The 19,291-nt window shown below is 36.5% G+C and overlaps 2 protein-coding genes across 2 annotated transcripts in view; both read left to right on the plus strand.

Annotated features, from left to right (window-relative positions):
* Window positions 1-10,388, plus strand: part of smc3 (structural maintenance of chromosomes 3) — a 28,250-nt gene extending 17,862 nt beyond the window's left edge. Inside the window, exons 22-29 of the mRNA XM_049471099.1 lie at window positions 358-465; window positions 661-769; window positions 1,078-1,325; window positions 6,773-6,985; window positions 7,115-7,306; window positions 8,055-8,232; window positions 8,945-9,051; window positions 9,576-10,388. Coding sequence (XP_049327056.1) covers window positions 358-465; window positions 661-769; window positions 1,078-1,325; window positions 6,773-6,985; window positions 7,115-7,306; window positions 8,055-8,232; window positions 8,945-9,051; window positions 9,576-9,647 — 1,227 coding nt within the window. The 3' untranslated portion in view covers window positions 9,648-10,388. The remainder of the gene's footprint in view (window positions 1-357; window positions 466-660; window positions 770-1,077; window positions 1,326-6,772; window positions 6,986-7,114; window positions 7,307-8,054; window positions 8,233-8,944; window positions 9,052-9,575) is intronic.
* Window positions 10,389-14,190: 3,802 nt separating this feature from the next.
* rbm20 (RNA binding motif protein 20) overlaps window positions 14,191-19,291 on the plus strand; it is an 85,755-nt gene continuing 80,654 nt past the window's right edge. The window contains exon 1 of the mRNA XM_049471100.1: window positions 14,191-14,324. The gene's annotated coding sequence lies outside the window, so the exon portion shown is untranslated. The remainder of the gene's footprint in view (window positions 14,325-19,291) is intronic.

Raw genomic sequence — 19,291 nt, forward strand, 5'->3', positions numbered from 1 at the left:
TGCACTGAAGGCTCTGAATATGTTCACAAACAGTGCAAATGAGCATTATAGAGCCTTATTTAATCAGCAAAGCTGTCAAGTGATGAAGTACAAATACCAAAAGTGTGCAGATCTTTATAGCTTAATATAGCTTTATTATAGTCTTCACTATTAAATTTGCAATGGAAAAAAACTTTTAGACATTTTTGGACTCCCAACAGCTTTAAATTTGTTTAAACATTTATTAGTAAAGTTTTTATTAATTGTTTATAGCTTTTCCAAACCAACTTAAAAGTTTATCAAACTTTCCTAGATCTATTTGCAAATTAAATCAGTATAATATCAGTGTGTGTATAACCCAGATGTTTTGTGTTACAGGACAACAGGCAGCTGCTGAATGAGAGAATTAAACTGGAGGGCATTATGACCAGAGTGGAAACGTATCTGAATGAGAACCTGCGCAAACGTCTGGATCAGGTGGAACAGGTGGGTTGTTATAATGAGGTTCAGCAGCTGTTTCTGGTTTAATATGGGGGAGCTCACCAGGTAATGAGTAACTTCTGATTATGTAAAAGCAGTTGGTTAAATCTTTACGCTGCGGTTTTGTGGTGCTTCAGGAGAATGATGAGAGAGTGGAGAACATGAGGACGGGGGCTGATCTGTGTGGGTTTGTGTTTTTAGGAGCTGAATGAACTGCGGGAGACAGAGGGAGGGACGGTCCTCACGGCCACGACTTCAGAATTAGACGGCATCAACAAACGCATTAAAGACACCATGGCTCGCTCAGAGGGTGAGTACAGAGAACCATAACCAGGGATGTCCCAAACATTTCATCATATAAACTTTTTTTATTTACAAGTAAAAAAAAGCTAATGAAAGAAGCTGTATAGGTGTAAACTGATTAATTTATATTTGAAGCAGGGTAAAATTATTTATATATATATAATTTTTTTTTTCCCGAATCATTCATTTAATTTTGTTTAAGTTGTCTGTGTTTAGCTGATTTATTAAGATATGTATTAAGAGATGTATCTGATCTCTTTTGTCTCTCTTAAAATTCTGATTTGTTGCTTTTATATTGTTCCTCTGTCTCCTCAGACCTAGACTCGCTGATTGATAAGACAGAGATCGAGATAAAGGACCACATAAAGAGCATGGAGCGCTGGAAGAACATTGAGAAGGAGCAGAACGATGCCATCAACCACGACACCAAGGAGCTGGAGAAGATGACCAATCGGCAGGGGATGTTGCTGAAGAAGAAAGAGGAGTGCATGAAGAAGATCCGTGAGCTCGGCTCGCTGCCTCAGGAAGCTTTCGAGAAGTATCAGACGCTCACGCTCAAACAGGTACGCATTCATCTGTCCTGAGTTCTGCTTTTGTCTCTGGACATCAGACTGAATGTAAGGCCACATTCACATTTAGTGCTGGACGATATGGCCAAAATTTATATCACGATATATTCCTTAAATTTCGGTCGATACGATATAATTTCGATATCGATAAATACTTTGAAGGCCTCAGAAAAAGAATCCCTGCAATCTCTGCAGCTTGCACTGCAAATTTAAATTATTATTTAACTGTGTATTTGCACTTTTTGTATCAATCTATCTAATGGATATCTGTACCTACTACTGTATGAAAATGTTTTTTAAGTCTTTGAAACCTCCTTTCACAAAAACTTTAATACTTTAGAAATAAAAGTAGTCAAAATAAATCAATGCTCAATTTTATTTGCATATAGCAAAATAATAACATGACATCCCTGTCAAACATAAGCCTATATAACTATTACAAATAAAAATAACTTTAAATGACAACAGAGGCAGAGCTTCTTATTCATTGTAAACAAATTTAACAGATTAAAACAAAAGTGTTTTAACTAGGATATATAATACAAGAAGCCTTTATATACATAAAAGCAACAAGATTTTCCCGTCAAATAAACAAACCTATAGGATTTTTCAACTATAAATAACTTAGTGACAACATAATCTATTAAAGTGCTTCAGCCAGAATACAAGAGGTATTCAACATGATATCAACGGCAAATAAACAAACCTAAAGGATTCATAAACTTTAAATAACTTAGTTTCAACATAATCTATTAAAGTGCTGTAGTCAGAATACAAGAGGTATTCAACATGATATCCACGTCAAATAAACAAACCTAAAGGATTCATAAACTTTAAATAACTTAGTTTCAACATAATCTATTAAAGTGCTTCAGTCAGTATAAGGAAAATATTGTATGTAGTGAAGATGCTTGAGGTGGTGGAACAGATTAGATGTATTAACGTTACGCTGCTTGTCGGCTCCACTCACCGGCACAATTTGCAGCAAAGCGGCAAGCAAGCGGACCCGCGGCTGGGCGAGCGGAGCCGCGGCTGGGCGAGCGGAGCCGCGGCTGGGCGAGCGGAGCCGCGGCTGGGCGAGCGGAGCCGCGGATGAGCCAGCGGAGGCGCGGATGAGCCAGCGGACCCGCGGCTGGGCCAGCGGAGCCGCGGATGAGCGAGCGGACGCGCGAATGGGCGAGCGAAACAGCGGCTGACCGAACCGAGTCTACCCTAGCCTTGGATCCGCTCGTCCCGGCTCCGTTTCGAGACATTTTAGATGCGTAGCGGAGCGGACCTGAACCTAACCTAGCCTAGCCTAGCCTAGCCATTTTAACCTAGCCTAGCCTAGCCTATCTGGCTACGTGCCTGTGTGATTGCGTCATCACGCACTGAGGTAGCACAGCTATGGGGGCTGAATGTGTTTGGCTCTGCGGCGAGCTGACGCCAGTAAAAAACGCCTGTCCGTGACAGATTCTGTACATAATACATATCGATATACCACAAAAGTGATATCACCGTTATTGAAACATTTCTTATCGCGATAAATACCGATATCGAATTATTGTCCAGGCCTATTCACATTACCTCCATTTATTATCTTGATGGTTCACATTCACTGTAAATGTAAGTGATCTGTATCTGTGTGTAATGTGAACGAATCTGTTCCTGAAACGTCTCACATGCTGCACATTGATACCTGTATAAACGTCTCCTTCTTCACCAACAACAAAAACCCTCATATTAGAGAGACGAGAGACTCGTAGCCTTTTAAAGGGAAATGGATGAGTTAGCAGCTCATATGTGGAGCATCTTTTGCTGGAGTGCAGTGTAAACAGCTGCTCTGAAGTTCATGCTCAGCTCCAGGAGGTGAAAAAAGGGCCGGTGGTTTGATTTTGCTGTTTTTGCAGCTATAGCTACACAGCTGCACCAAGAGATGCAGGGTGGGTACAAGAGAGAAGCACATAGCACTAATGCTAATGTGTAAAAGAGCAAAAAGACACACGAATTCCTCAGATTTGATCGTTCACATTCATGTCGCATGTCTGTGGATCTGATACATATCTAGGATTTAGGACCACATATGAAAGTGACTCAAATCTGATTTGTCCCGTTCACACAGCCACAAAAATAAATCATATCTAAGCCACATTGAGCAAAAAAAAATCTGATTTGAGTCACTTCAGCCTGGTAATGTGAACGTAGCCTAAATGGTGTAAATACTGATAATTTATTCATTTTAGCTTCAGCTGCTAAAAAATTGTTTAAAGGTGAAGTACACACAAATCAAGCCAAGCTTCAGGGCACTCTTGTTAAACTAAAGTGACCCATACAATTCTTTCAAGCTTTAGCAGGTCTGATTATAGTATCATTATAGTCTTAAGTCTTAAAAAATCTCGTTTAAGACAATTATTTATTATACAGTATATCATATATCAGTATATCACAGTATATCAAGGAAAAATAAAGCAGTTATTGTGCTGGGTCTACTAACAGCACGTCTTCTGGAGTGTTTAGGAGGGGGGCTGATTAGCAGAGGTGTAATTACTAGAACAGCCCTCTCCCTGCAGTCATCTCGGCCTCTTAAGTGGCTTTAGCGCCCCTACTGCACACAGTTATGGTTATCAGGCATCGGTTAAATGATACAGTAGTGCAGAGATGGAGAACACAGGATAAATACAATATACAATATACTACAGTCGTAAAAAGTTTCTGCTTTTATTTATTATTTTGCATTACCTTTAAACCGTGTCTCATCATGTTATCTGGTATTTGTGTTGTTTTACCTCATTTCTTGCCCTTCGACTTCCCCTCCACCCTCTACATCCCTCTTCAGCTCGTGTCTCGGCTGCTTTTTGCCCCCCCTCCTCTCGTTTGCTGTCATAGGGCTCCCACTGTGTCACAGCCCTCCTACACAGGGGTGACTCACTCCTTCATTATCCCCTTCTCCCTCTTTATTACACTAATTTCTCCACGGACTCCAGAGAGCGATGAGGGGGAAGCTGAACATCATGCCGCTTTAATCCGTGCAGTTTTAAATATCTTCACCATATTTTACCATGAGCTTTTGATTATGATAAATGATCACGCTACCACACTAACTGTAGTTAGATCGAGAGGATCATGCATGATTAGAGGAAAAAGACCTGGTTACATCACTGTATGTTTACTGCTGCTGTTAGAATTTCACAGCTGCAGCTCTTTGACCAATCAAGGACACCGTTTGGAGTGACAGCAGAGCTACTTCTGAAAGTGTTCTGCCTTTTAAATGCAGTAAAAATCATTATATGTTCCCATAGTTCAATTTCTAGATTTAGTTTCTTATATAAATATTACAATTACATTACATTACATTAACCAGACTCTTTTATTTAAAGCGACTTATACAGTTAAGGTCAAAATTATTAGCCCCCTAAGAAATTTTGACTATTTCCCTAAAATACTGGCAATTCTTTGCCATATACATAACAATTTCTATAGTAAATTATTAATCCAGGATACTGCCACATTTTGGTCCACTTTGGAATATAAAATAAATATTCAAGATTTCTTAATAAAAAAATTGGTGAAAACTGAGATGGTTAAAATTATTAGCCCTCATGTGATTTTGTGTTTTCAAAGCAAATTAACTGGGTTTCAAACCACACCTACCAATCAATTAGATTTGAAAACACACCTGGGCAATCAATTACACTGAACCTTATTTAAATGACTCCAAGAAGCAGAGTTAGTATCAGTTGACTACTTGAATGACAGGGATACTCTTGGGTTGCTCTGTAATCTTTGTATGAAGCAATATCACCATGCCAAAAAGAAAAGAAATCAGTCTGGACCTCAGACAGAAGATAGTAGACCTTCATTTTCAGGGGGAAGGATATACTGCCATTTCCAAGCGTTTCATGGTTTCTAGAACAGCTGTGCGTTGCATCATCGCAAAGTACAAAGAAACAAAGTCTGTTCAAAATAAACACGGACGTGGTCGAAAACGCAAGATTTCAAAAACTTTGCAGCGAAAAATAATCAGAGATGTCAACAAGAATCCCTGGACCTCTGCTAAGATGATTGTTTCTGAACTTGCTACTTCTGGACTTGATGTTTCACGCAAGACTGTTGTGAGGGCTCTACATCGTGGTGGACTTTGTGGTCATCGTCCAAGAAAAACCCCTTTGCTCTTACAACGGCACATCAAAGCCCGACTGAACTTTGCCAGAGACAATCTGAAACATAAGAGTGAGTTTTGGAAGTCTGTCCTTTGGTCTGATGAAACCAAACTTGAGCAGTTTGGGCATATGGATGCTGCTTTTGTTTGGCGTAGGAAGGGCGAGGCCTTCAACCCTAAAAATACTGTCCCCACAGTGAAGCATGCTGGTGGAAGCATAATGCTGTGGGGCTGTTTTGCTGCTTCAGGGACAGGAAACCTTGTTCGGGTGCATGGGACCATGAAAAAGGAGGATTATGTGGATATTTTGAAGAACAACATTAGGACATCTGCTTCCAGTCTGGGCTTAGGTCGTCGCTGGGTCTTCCAACAAGACAATGACCCGAAGCATACATCAAAGTTGGTCAAAACCTTTTTGAAAGACACCAAAATCAACGTTCTGGAGTGGCCCTCTCAGAGCCCTGATCTCAATCCTATTGAAAATCTGTGGAGGGAGCTCAAGGTTCGGGTCCATGCTCGGAGACCAAGCAATTTGCATGATCTTGAATTTGCCAAGGAAGAGTGGGCTAAAATCCCTCAGGAGACATGTGCCAACTTAGTAAGAAACTACCAGAACAGACTGTTGTCAGTTTTGAAGCAGAAAGGCTACGCAATTGACTATTAGTTGTCAGAGGGCTAATAATTTTGACCATTGCATTTTTTTGCTTTTTTCTTGTTTCTGTGAAGCAAACAAATAAGAATGTTCATTTGACCTTGTACAGATGTTGTCTTAGTTCTTGTGGACACACACAAACTATAAAGACTTAAGGTTATGGCCCATATGATTGGAAGGATTACGGTTTTATTTGATTTCATAAGGGGGGCTAATAATTTTGACCTTAACTGTACATAATGATATACATTAGCAGTAATGCAGTAAGGTTGGCTGGTCTGCTTTGAAAATAAATGCAAAATAAACAATAGTTTGCATGTTTGAGAGCTCTAAATGGTGATATTGATTACTACACTAGCTCTACAAATCTACAAATTAAAAAAAAATATATATAAAAATGTCTTTTTTTTCCAGTTGTTAAATAAATAAGAAAAAAAAGGAAAACGTAATCAATAATTGTTTGTATTTTATAAGTATGCTTTCTTTTCTTAAGAATTCACAACCATCCCCTTGACCTGAAGGAATCTTAAGTCACCTGAGTCATCTGTTTTAATTTAACAGTAAAATAATTTGTGTAAATGACCCAGATGATTAGTGTTTAGACTGTATTTCACTGCATGATTCTCCTCTTTCTCTCTCGTGTGTCTGCAGCTCTTCCGTAAGCTGGAGCAGTGTAACACAGAGCTGAAGAAGTACAGTCATGTGAATAAGAAAGCTCTGGACCAGTTCGTGAACTTCTCTGAGCAGAAGGAGAAGCTGATTAAGAGACAGGACGAGCTGGACCGGGGATACAAATCCATCATGGAGCTCATGAACGTTCTGGAGCTGCGCAAATACGAGGCCATCCAGCTCACGTTCAAACAGGTACGCGTGTACAGCACACTCTGTACTGTACACAAACACACCAGTCACCTGACACCTGTCTGCAGGTGAGCTCCCCGTGCTCTGAGTTGCTGTTTTAATCATTACAACTGTTTTACCTGTTCGGTTTAGGTGTCGAAGAACTTCAGCGAGGTGTTTCAGAAGCTGGTTCCTGGAGGTAAAGCCACTCTGGTGATGAAGAAGGGAGACGCTGAAGGGGGACAGTCTCAGGACGAGGGGGAGGGCGGGGCAGACAGTGAGAAAGGCTCCGCCTCCCAGAGCAGCGTACCCAGTGTTGACCAGTTCACTGGAGTCGGCATCCGGGTAAGTGTGTGTCTCTGTGTGTGTGCAGTGTTCCAGCACTTTCCGCACAAACCCCCGGTGAGATAAAGTTATATTTATCTAGAAATATATCTTACTGTTACTAAAAACTGCAGCGGCATCGCTCTCTGGTGAGGATCTGTGATTAATTGTGGAAAACGCTAATCATTTCTCCTTCAGAGTTTTTTTTTTTGTGACTTGTTTTGGGTGTTATTTTCAGTATTTTCAGTAACAAACCCTGAAAAATTATAATCCAGTGTCCGTCAGTGTGTGAGTTTCTCCTCAGCTGTGTAGATACGAGGTCAGCGCGTGATATGAACGCATGGGCTTGTAAACAATGTTCTGAATCATTGATTCACTCAATGAGTCGACTCAACCCAAGCAGCTGTATTTTTTTATTTTATTTTATTTTTTTTACAGGTAAACCTAGTTTTTAACCATTTATTTGTCATCTGTTGTTTAATTCTTAGTAGAAAAAACAAAATAAATAAATATATATATAGATTTTTTTTTTTTTAGGCCATAATCGCACAGCATTACCCGCAACTGCAGCTTGTTTTTCTGGTGCCTTTGTTAAAGCTGTAACACTGCTAAGTTTGTGTTCATCATGCTGCCATATATTTATAATATATGGAGTGTAACACTGCACACACACTCCATACTAATATAAATGATAATCTGGCACTGAGTTGGTCTTTATGATTAAAGAATGTGAATAATGCTCACTGTCTCTCTTTCTCTCGTTTCTCAGGTGTCTTTCACAGGTAAGCAGGGAGAGATGAGGGAGATGCAGCAGCTCTCTGGAGGTCAGAAGTCTCTCGTGGCGCTCGCTCTCATCTTTGCCATCCAGAAGTGCGACCCGGCTCCTTTCTACCTGTTTGATGAAATCGACCAGGCTCTCGACGCCCAGCATAGAAAAGCCGTGTCAGGTGAGAGCAGTGTGAATCATTAGCGTTTATTTTATTTATTTATTTTTGGAAATGAGGAGAAAAGTAAAATACTCCTTAAAAAAATCTCAGAACCTATAATTAGCTCCCCATCAGACCCTATTGCTCAGTAAAATTAATATTTAAAACCCTTAGGCCCAATCACATTTTAAGTGGAACACAATAATAAGGGTTAAAGGGGCGCATTTCAATTAATCAATCAACCATTATTTTTACTCGGAAGTTCATTGAGGGCATTTACACACAGGGATTGACACGACAAAGAAAATTATAAATACATTTAATCATTTTAAAATAACAGTGAATGAAAGATACAAAAATAGATACAAATACAGTCAAAATTAAGTTAAAACTAACTTTCACATACTAGAATAAAAAAAAGAATAATAATAATAATAAAAGAAGTAAAAAGGAAATAAATAACTAAAATAATAACTTTAAGTTAAGTAAAAATGTATGCAGATTTTAAAGGGACTGTTACACATATTACACACATCACTGTTCTGGGTTGTATTGGGTTAAATATTCTATTTATTTTATGTTTTTATGTATCTGCTTTTCTTCTGCTTACTTGTTTTGGTTAATCTAGATAAATTGATTTATTGATAAACTGTTGTACAACCAATTTTTGTTCTTTAGAAAATTATATTTTTCCCATTTCATTGATTTATTAATGTGTTTGTTCTTATTTTAGACATGATTGTGGAGCTGGCGGGTCACGCTCAGTTCATCACCACCACCTTCAGACCGGAGCTGCTGGAGTCGGCCGATAAATTCTATGGAGTGAAATTCAGAAATAAGGTAAGGAGATCAGCGCATAATAACGCGGGTAATAACTAAATGTTCCTACTGGCACTTGAGCCTCGACACATTCTATTCATTTCAGTGGAGAGAGCCGCCTCATGACGCGGTGCATGCTGGGTTGACTCCGCCCTCTGGCGAAAAAGTTCAGAAAAGCACAATTTTATTCAAATTAATCCGGATGCTGCGCTGCACCCAGCTAATCAGGGAAGAGCAGGCGCCGATTTCACATCCACACACACGAGCCTCACACACACAGAACAGCTGCCTCTCAACCACAGAAGAGAAGCTAGAAAATGGCAAAATATTTATAAAAATAAATATTTATAGGATTTATAGAACTATAGATTACAGTGAGATTTACTAAAAATGAAAAATATTAAACATATGATTGTTTACTTTACTTTACTTTAGCCCCAGTGGACACGAACCGTAAGGGTTAAAGTGCTTTTAGCAGGAGTTAAATCTTCTCTCTCTCTCTCGCCCACAATTTCCATCCCTTCTCTATCGTCTGTGTGTCACAGGTGAGTCACATCGACGTGATCTCAGCCGAGCAGGCCAAGGACTTTGTGGAGGATGACACCACTCACGGCTGAGTGATGAAGACTCCTCCTCCTCCTCCTCTCTCGCTCTCTGTTCTTGTTCTGCATTTGTTCGGCTCACTGCGAGTGAATTAAATCTGTAACCGTTTTTTCTAATCTTCATTTCAGGCAGGTTTATGTTTTTGTAAGCTGTTGTTGTGTTTTGGGGGGGTTTAAGGGTTTTTTGTTAAATCCTGTATTTCAAAACAGAAAGAAAAACACTGAAAAGCATGTTCGTTTTTTATTATTATAATTATTATTCTGCTGAAATGTGCTGTGCTGTTTTGACTTTTCGTTTATTTCAGTTTGAAGCCGATTGAGAGGGAGCTCCGCTGTTGTTCTTCGTAAATTAAAAGGTTGAGTCGTGTTGATAATTTGAGATTTTAGAGATATTTTAAAGTAAACAGAGTGATGGTGACGCATGTTCAGCTGCCCTGTGTTGGTTTATATTGAAACCTGTTTAAATCCTACAGAAAAAGCGGAGACGTCCCTCTATCAGGCTTCAATTTGAAATAATTGAATGTACAATTTTTTTAAAGGAACCTGTTAAATATTTCTCTCATTTTGTAGCTTCCCTGATATATTTAGCAGTTCTTAGACTATTTTAGGTTTTGCAAAGTAGTCTAAAGTAGTTAATTTTACCCAATATCCCAGTTTAATGTTTTTTTTTTTGTTTGTTTTGTTTTGTTTTTTTCTTTGCGTTTTTTTTTTTCACCCATTTGTCCAAACCAATAAATAAAGATACCCGAACGTTCAGGCTGGCTTTCTTTCTTTCTCTCCACCAGGTGTCTCTGTTGTAAAATAGAGTAGAAACAGAAACACTATTAGAGTGCAAAAAACTACATCTTATCAAGTCAAATGATCTAATTTCAAGGCAATAAATCTTATTTTTGTCTGATAATATTTTTGTCTTACTAAGCATTTGGTAAAAGTGTTATTTTTAAATCTTTTTATTTATTTTATTATTATATTATTATATTTGTTGCTGTCAAATAAACCTATACAAACTCAAAATGGTTTTAATGTTTAGTAATAAAACCTGATACTTCTTGTGGTTTCTTGTGAACTTACAAACTGTACAACAGAGGAAACTTACTCTCCCTTTTTCTGGGGCGATCCTGAAGAGTGTCAGTTTCATCATTTATAATGTTGTTGATGGTCTGCACTTGAAAAAACATCTTTCAAAGTTCTTGAAATTCTTTTTTTAGGATTGACTGACCTTCATTTCTTTACTTAGTTAGAAGTTATTTTTTCTCATAGTCTGGATTAGAGCATTACTCAAATAGAGATTGTAAATAAATAAATATATAAATAATTATTCACTGTATACCTACTCTACATCTTCACAACTTTACAACTGGTGCGCCTCTAAGCTGCTGAATGATACTCTGAGTGTGGATCTCTGTCTGTAGGTTGATCATGTTCTGGATCTCTGTTGCAGAGGGTGACATAAAGCACACAAGCGCAAAGCATGATACATCCACCCCCATGTTTAACATTTGGACGCGTGTTCTTTACATATAAAGAATGGACTGATTTATAGGGCAGCAATCATCGTCTGCTCTTCTCCTGTGAGTTGTGTTTCTCTCTCATATCCGATCGACTTCCAGATATCAACACACGAGGCCACACCGTAATCAGGAATCAGTCGTCTATAAAACTCCCATAAATCTGTCTTCTTTTTACAGTCGTTTCTCTGTACGAGTTAATTTGTTGTTGAACAGGTGTCGTGTAGAAGCCGTAACCAGCAGGCCTCCCGCGGCTCCTCGCCCCGGTCCCCGCCGCTCTTGGCCTCGTCGGTCAGTGTCAGGGTGTCAATAAACGTGTCAGTTTGATGCGTCGCCTGCTGAGAGAACAGATGTGTTTCACACAGAGACACAGGGTCAGTTTCACTGCAGCCTTCAGCAGGAGTCATCTGACCCAATGCACAATCAGCTATTTGTGCAGGAAGAGCCGAGAAACGGACAAATATGGAGGAGTAGAACTCAGAGCAGACTGAAGCCGCCAACACTTGGCCTTCCTTCCACCTGAACTTTACTCCTGCAGCGCTGAAGAAGCTCCAGCCGGGTCTCATTCCTACAGTCTCAGATTTAGAATCCAACCCAGAGAGAAAAGAACACGGAATAAATATTAAATTAAACAGCTCTTATTAAAAATAAGATGATTTTACCTAATTGAAAACCTAAAATATAATCAAGAAGAAGATGGATGATCACAAGCCATCAAACTACCAAACTGAACTGCTTGAATTTTGCACCAGGAGTAAAGCAGCATAAAGTTATCCAAAAGCAGTGTGTGAGACTGGTGGAGGAGAACATGATGCATGAAAACTGTGATTAAAAACCAGGATTATTCCACCAAATATTGATTTCTGAACTCTTAAAACTTTATGGATATGAATTTGTTTTCTTTGCATTATTATTTGATAATTATTGATGAAACCTCTTTTTTTGTTACTTTTTCATTTTCTGTAAATAAATGCTTTAAATGGCAAAATTTGTATTTGGAATTTTGGAGAAATCTGTAGTTTATAAAATGAAATGTTAATTTTACTCAAACATAAACCTATAAATAGCAAAATCAGAGAAACTGATTCAGAAACTGAAGTGATCTCTTCATTTTTGTATATTAAATACATCTTGATTGATAATAGAAAACAGCCTTCAAACCAGTTTTTTTTAACATTGAGTAATGGGAATTGGGTAGTAATGAAACGGACATTGACAATGAATCTGACACTTTAACCTTAATTTAAAGGCTGTGAATGGTTGGGTCTTTTCTACACTCAATGCTTTTAGATGAAATATATGATTACTACTACATAAATAATAATATATGTTATTATTGTTGTTAGTTTTATTTTTATAGGTACTTTCTACACCTCAAAAATACAGAACAAGCTATTAAAATGGTATACAGACAAGATAAATAATAATACAGTATACATATTTAACTGTAAAATGTAATAAACATATAAACCCACATAAAAAACATCACAGCACTTCCTGTTTAAACTGTTAGAATTTTACATTTATTTTTTTTATTTTTTTTAAGCTGCGTTTAGTTTGAGAGGTTTTTGAGCTGTAAGGAAATGTTATGAGTTATTAGTTTTATTAAGCAATGTAGAAATACTTGTAAATATTTTTGATAGTGGTAAAAAGCTTACACTTTATTTATTTATTTATTTATTTATAGCATTTGCAGAACTAGAATTTAATAAACTTCTCCCTCTTTAATTTAAACAAATTATCTCCCAGTCTTCTTCCGCTACCAGAGAAAGTTTTATTAATGTTTTCCAAAAAGGTAAGTCTATAATAACATTTAAAGTAATATATTGGTTTGTATTCTAATGTTTTTAGAATAAACATTATGAAACATCTTAAATATCTTAGCAAATAGTAAAATTATAATATATATAATTATATATTCACAACATATTCACGTTAGTTGTTTTCACTTAGTTTATTACACTTTTTAATAGGTGAGTTCCTGATAAAATCTTAATTTTTTGTCAGTAAAGTTTTTGTTATTAGTAATGATAAAAAGGTAATATTAGTAAACTGTATTAAAGAAGACAGTAAAAGGAGCTGCTGAGGGAAATTCAGATTACTGAGGTGAGTAAGCTAGGCTAACTAGTTAGCTAAGCTAGCTAACTAAAAAACATAAGATACAACTGAAAAGTATGAACACAGGAGTTATAATAATATGAGAATAGTTAAATAACAGTATTTCAATATTAAAAGTGTTTAGTTTGCTCAGTGTGAGAAATTATTAGCTGCCAAATTTTCATGTTTAGAAATTTTGTTCTGACAGACATAAGTTAGCAGTTAGCTAGCAATAACTATAACTTAGCTAATACTACACCAGTTATGTTTTTAGCTAAACTAGTTAGCTAGTGTTAGCTAAGAGTTAGCTAGCTGTTAACCAGCTAGCTATAACCATAGCTAATACTGTACCAATTATATTTTTACTGCTAAACTAGTTAGCTAGTGTTAGCTAGCCATTATCTAGATAGTTATAACGATAGCTAACACTGCACCAGTGATATTTTATTAGCTAAACTTGTTAGCTTGTGTTAGCTAACTGTAAGCCAGCTAGCTATAACTATACCTAATACGTTACCCCACCAGTAATATTTCCGTAGCTAAAGTAAACTTAGCTATTGTTAGCTAACTGTTAGCTAGCTCATTATAACTATAGCTAATTCTGCACCAGTGATACACCAGTAGCTAAAGTAAACTTAGCCAGTGTTAGTTAGCGGTTAGCTACATGTAATGCTGTGTTAGTTATGTCCAACAGTTAAACACAAAGTGAGCCAGCTCCATGCTCCTTTCCTTTTAACATTCACACATTCACATATTTTATACACATATAAGTTCTCCCAGTGTGAAATGCACTTAAATGTAAATTTAAGTGAGGTTACAGTAAACAATTACATTTACTAAACCACTATCCACTACTGTACACTCAGTGATGTAAATTACAGTACAACAGACAAACAGACAGACAGAGTGAGTCAGCAATTAAAAATCAATTTATGTGTATTTTTCTTATAGATGAATAACCGTGTCCTTGCTGGGACACTCAGGACACTGGACTGTGTTTAAAGAGACAAGCTTTAGATGACCTTGCCGGGAGCATTAATTGGAGCAGATGCCGTGCAGAAACATGTTTGGCATCTCTGCAGCTGAGGTCAGTCACAGTATGCAGCGTTTTATATAAATGCCTCATAAAAACAGGGGTTTGTGTGTGGTTTTAAGAAGAAGCAGATAATATTACAACAAAAACATTTATATTATAATTTTATCTACTAATACTATAAGCTATTTGATCAGTAATGTGTGTATCTGCCTTCCTGCATGAATACTAATGACTGAAATATGACTGAATAATCTAAACTACACACATTGTTATTTAATTTAAATGAAATTGAAATGTTTCCTCTACTTGTCAGTAGTGAACAGTAGATTTGTGTTTCAGATATCAGGCAGTTCATTTATAACTATTCTTTAGTGAGGGTTTAGATCTTTTAGAGGTTGAGAGATCTGCTTCTCTTCACCTCCACTGTGATTAGTCCAGCCTCTCCTCTCTATAGAGCTGAATGACGAATATAAACATATAAATCAGTGAAATTCTCCTTTAAAGTCACTTTATTACTGCTGTCCTGTACTCCTAATAGTGCTATTAGTGCTCCGGTGTTCTCACTGATCTTCTCCACTAACTGCTGAGAATTACTGTTCACACGGGTGTGTTATATGCTAATGTGGTGCTGTTCAGACAGGGGGATGCTGTGGTTCAGGAGTCCGGCGGCCAAAAATTACATTTCTTAATTTCTGTTTTTAAAGTTGTTACAAAAAAAAATCATTACATTTTCACAAGATGGCAAAACTAGCTGCTGGATTACCAAGTTCTGTTTATAAATCAGTTAATATCAGTACAAGTCTGCTAAACATGTAAAAAAAAAAGGGTCTTTCAAAAAAAAATTCAAGTGTATCTGTCTATTTGATAGGAAACACTGAATATTTTGTTGTTGAATATTTAGATTTTATATGGTTGATTAAATGTTCATGTGGGCCGCAGGATATTATGTCACGGATTAAGTTGAGGATTTTTGATTACTGCGTTTGAATGACAGTCACAATTATAAATATAGATACTCATTTATCTATGAAATTTTATTATCTATTTACATTAAAGCCTTTTTCCGTTTCACAAATGGTTTAATTTTTGGAGGTTTTGTTCCAGCAGTGTATATAATGTAGTAGAATTTTATTTTAAGAAAACAAGATAGATTGGTTTGGTTACTTTGAAACAACAATCCATTATATTACATTACAATTACATATTTAACTATCAGATTAGTAAAATTCTCCATATCTTTATTTTTTACCCTGTTTTACTTTTTGGCACTTTTTGAATGTGAATCTGAGAGTTACACTTGACATTGATATTTGGACGCTCCTACATTACCTGGAGTAAAATCTTTTTACATTGACTTCCATTGATTTTTTTACTTCTGTAAAGTTGCTGTTTTGAAGCGACACACAATCACAATCTTAAATACGTTTTTGATTACTTAAGGCAAATAGTCTTTAAAAATTAATGCCTCTTTTAGATAAATGTTTCAGGATTTCATAAATCCAAAATTATTTACACACTGTAAAATTTTACAGGCTTTTTTCTTTAACCTTGAACATTTAACATTTAAGCTCTAAGCTTTTTACATTGATTTCCATTGAAAAATGTAATGCTTTTTCCTTTTATTTAAAAGCGCTAGTTTACATGACACTATGAATTAAAAAAATATATATTTTCCCATAATGCTGGTTGTGTTTTGCTGCGGGGAGTGAGCATTTCCTCACCTACACCCGTGTGTGTGTGAGCTCTATAGGCCGAATGCAGTGTGTGTGTGTAACACTGGCTGAATTCGTGCGAGAGTGTGTCAGCGGGTATTTTTTGTTCTGTAATTGTAAACCCTGCAGTGCGACTGTTAGGTTTGCCCCCTGTGGAAAAAAGACACAGGCATTTACAAGCCGTTGTTGTGAGCGGGACCTCTGTGCTCTTTTTTAGTCCGGGTTTACGAGAAGTGGCGACCCGGAGTCAGAACACCCTGCTCAGACCCAAGTCCTGCGGTCCTGCAGTCCTGAGCAGTTATATATCCCTCACTCTGAGTTCCAGCTCACTCTTACACACATAAACACTTATTTTACCCTGAAAACCCTTTTAGATAAGATTTAATAACACACATTATAACATGTGCAGTGCTCTAAACTCGTTATCTCACACCGTCACTCAGTCCCAGACTCACACACACACACTGAGTCCTATTAATTATAATCAACATCAACAAAGTGTGCGTGTGAATTACTGAGCACACAGTCCTGAAACCCGTAAATTACTCCTGTAGGGCCTAAACATGTGTTCCTGAACCCGGCAGCTTCTCCCTGAATGGCATTCCCAGCTGCACTCCCAACGTCCTGCAGAAAACCGATCCCGTGCAGCGGGGCGCCCTTGTGACTTCACACAGGTCTAATGACCCTGAGCGCTAATGTGGAACCACAAGACCATTTAACTCACACAGGTTCCACATTACATATTTCTCAAGATTACTGTTTCAAAATTTGTCTCAAAATTTAATAAAAGAAACAGATAAAAAAAATAAACGTATGAAAAGAAATCAGCTGTTTTACACCAGTCCAGTACACCAGTGCTTCTCAAACGTTTTACACCGTGTACCCCCCCATGATCAAATCTAATTCCCAAGTACCACCTACTGTAGGTAATGTGCGCTAAATGTGTGCTTTGAGTAATTATTTAAGTAATATTGTATAAATGTATAAAAGTAACTGTAATTAGGTAATATTGTATGCAGAAATTAAGTAAAGTTTACTAAAAGAAAGGATTGATTCAGTAAAAATAAAGTAAAGTTTACTAAAAGAAAGGATTGATTCAGTAGAAATAAATATAGTAAAGTTTACTTAAAGAAAGGATTGATTTAGCAAAAATAAATGAAGTAAAGTTTACTAAAAGAAAGGATTGACTCAAGTTCAATTCACTCATATACTCTATGTAACATTTAAGTCTTGAAACCGAGTTGTTACGCAACCAAGTTACGTACATTTATCTGAAAATAAATTTTCTTAAAAAAAAAGCAAATGCAGAAAGTTGTGAAACTTTTTTTAAAAGTAAATTTTACTCGTTATTTTTTTTCAGTGTACGACAATTAGTTCCGACCCTGCAATGTGATTGGCTGAGAGGCGTTCTATAAGTGCCTATGTTATTAGCCGGTAATGCACTGTAACCGAAGCTCTCCATGCATTACTGTATTACTCCGACACATACAGGTAACAGCGCAGCTACAAACAGAGCAGCAATGGAACTATTTTAACTGGCAGAGTTTTTATAACCGAACAGATCCTATTTACTCCTCATCTTTAACTCTTTCAAGTATTTTAATAAACAGTGAGAATAATGGAACTGTGGTATATTTAAGAAATAATACGCTGGAGGTTCGTGCTGTAACGTGTAATATCGGCACTGCTGCGCTGATCTACAGCACTCAGCCAAAGGCCGAGTTAATATCAGTAAAAGTCTGATAAAAAGTTAGAAACAGGGTAAAAAAACTGTCTATTTGATAGGATACACAGAATGTTTTGTTTAGATTTTAAATTTAGATTTTATATGGTTGATAAAATGTTCATGTGGGCGGCAGGATATTATGTATTGGAATAAGTTGAGAATTTTGATTTACTGCATTTGAATGGCAGTCACATTCATAAATATAGATCATTATTTATCTATATAATTTTATTATTCACATATAGTTTATTTTTGGGATTTTTTTAGGTTTTGTCTCAGCAGTGAGTGTGTATATAATGTAGCAGAATTGTCTAATGAGAAAACAAGATTGTTTGTTTGGTATGGTTACTTTGAAACAGCAATCCATTACATTACATTACAATTACATATTTAACTGTCTATCGGATTAGTAAAATTCTCCATATCTTAATTTTTGACCCTGTTTTACTTTTTGGCACTTTTTGAATATACAAATTTGAGTTACAATTGACATTGATATTTAGACGCTCCTTCATTACCTGGAATGAAATATTTATCTTTTATAAATTCAAAATTATTTAACTTAAGTTAACATAAGTTTTATAATCTTTTTACATTAATCTTGAACATTTAAGCGATAAGTTTTTTACATTGATTTCCATTGAAAAATGTGATGCTTTTTCCTTCTATTTAAAAGTGGCAGTTTACATGACAGCAATAATATATATATATATATATATATATATATATATATATATATATATATATATATATATATATATATATATATATATATATTTTTTTTTTTTTTTTTTTTTGTGGTGTAAAAGCCGAGTACCGTAGATCAGCGCAGCAGTGCCGATATTACGCGTTATAGCACGAACCTCCAGAGTATTATTGAAAGTTTACTAAAAAAAAAAGAATGGGTTCAGCAAAAATAAATTAAGTAAAGTTTACTAAAAGAAAGGATTACCATAGATCAGCACAGCAGTGCCGATATTACGCACAGACCTCCAGCATATTATTGATTAAATACACTGCTTGCTCCAGTAGCATACAGATCAGATAATTATAAATAATGTTCCAGGTATTTAAATATGTTCTCTAAGGGGAAATATAAAGGGAACTTTATAAAAGGGACTCAGACAGTGTAAAGGTAGATTTGGCAGCAGCTCATGGTTGATTGTGGGCAACCTGATCTCCTTTCTCTCTGGCTGAAAATACACAGAGGCTCTCACACATGCTCGGGTCAGGGGAGCATGTCAGCAAAGAATTTATCAGATGTTTCCTGAACTTTCTCCATCCGTCATTACAGCAGAGGATGTGATGATACACTGAATTACATACTGAATCAGGCCTGTCTCCACTGCCTGCTCCTGACCAACTACACGTACTGACAGTTCATTAGTGCTGACCTCGCCTTTCTGGCCTTTAAACACCTGAATAAAATGATTTTAGGCTGTAGAGTTAACGTATATGTTACTACATATGTAGTATGTAGTAGTTACTAATAATATTTTTTAATATCTCAGTTAGGGGTGTGCCATATCATATCGTATGCAGTAATAAAATTATTATTTTTTATTTTGTTGCAGTAGTGT

This window comes from Astyanax mexicanus, chromosome 23 (genome assembly GCF_023375975.1).
Source record: "Astyanax mexicanus isolate ESR-SI-001 chromosome 23, AstMex3_surface, whole genome shotgun sequence".
Classification (NCBI taxonomy): domain Eukaryota; kingdom Metazoa; phylum Chordata; class Actinopteri; order Characiformes; family Acestrorhamphidae; genus Astyanax; species Astyanax mexicanus.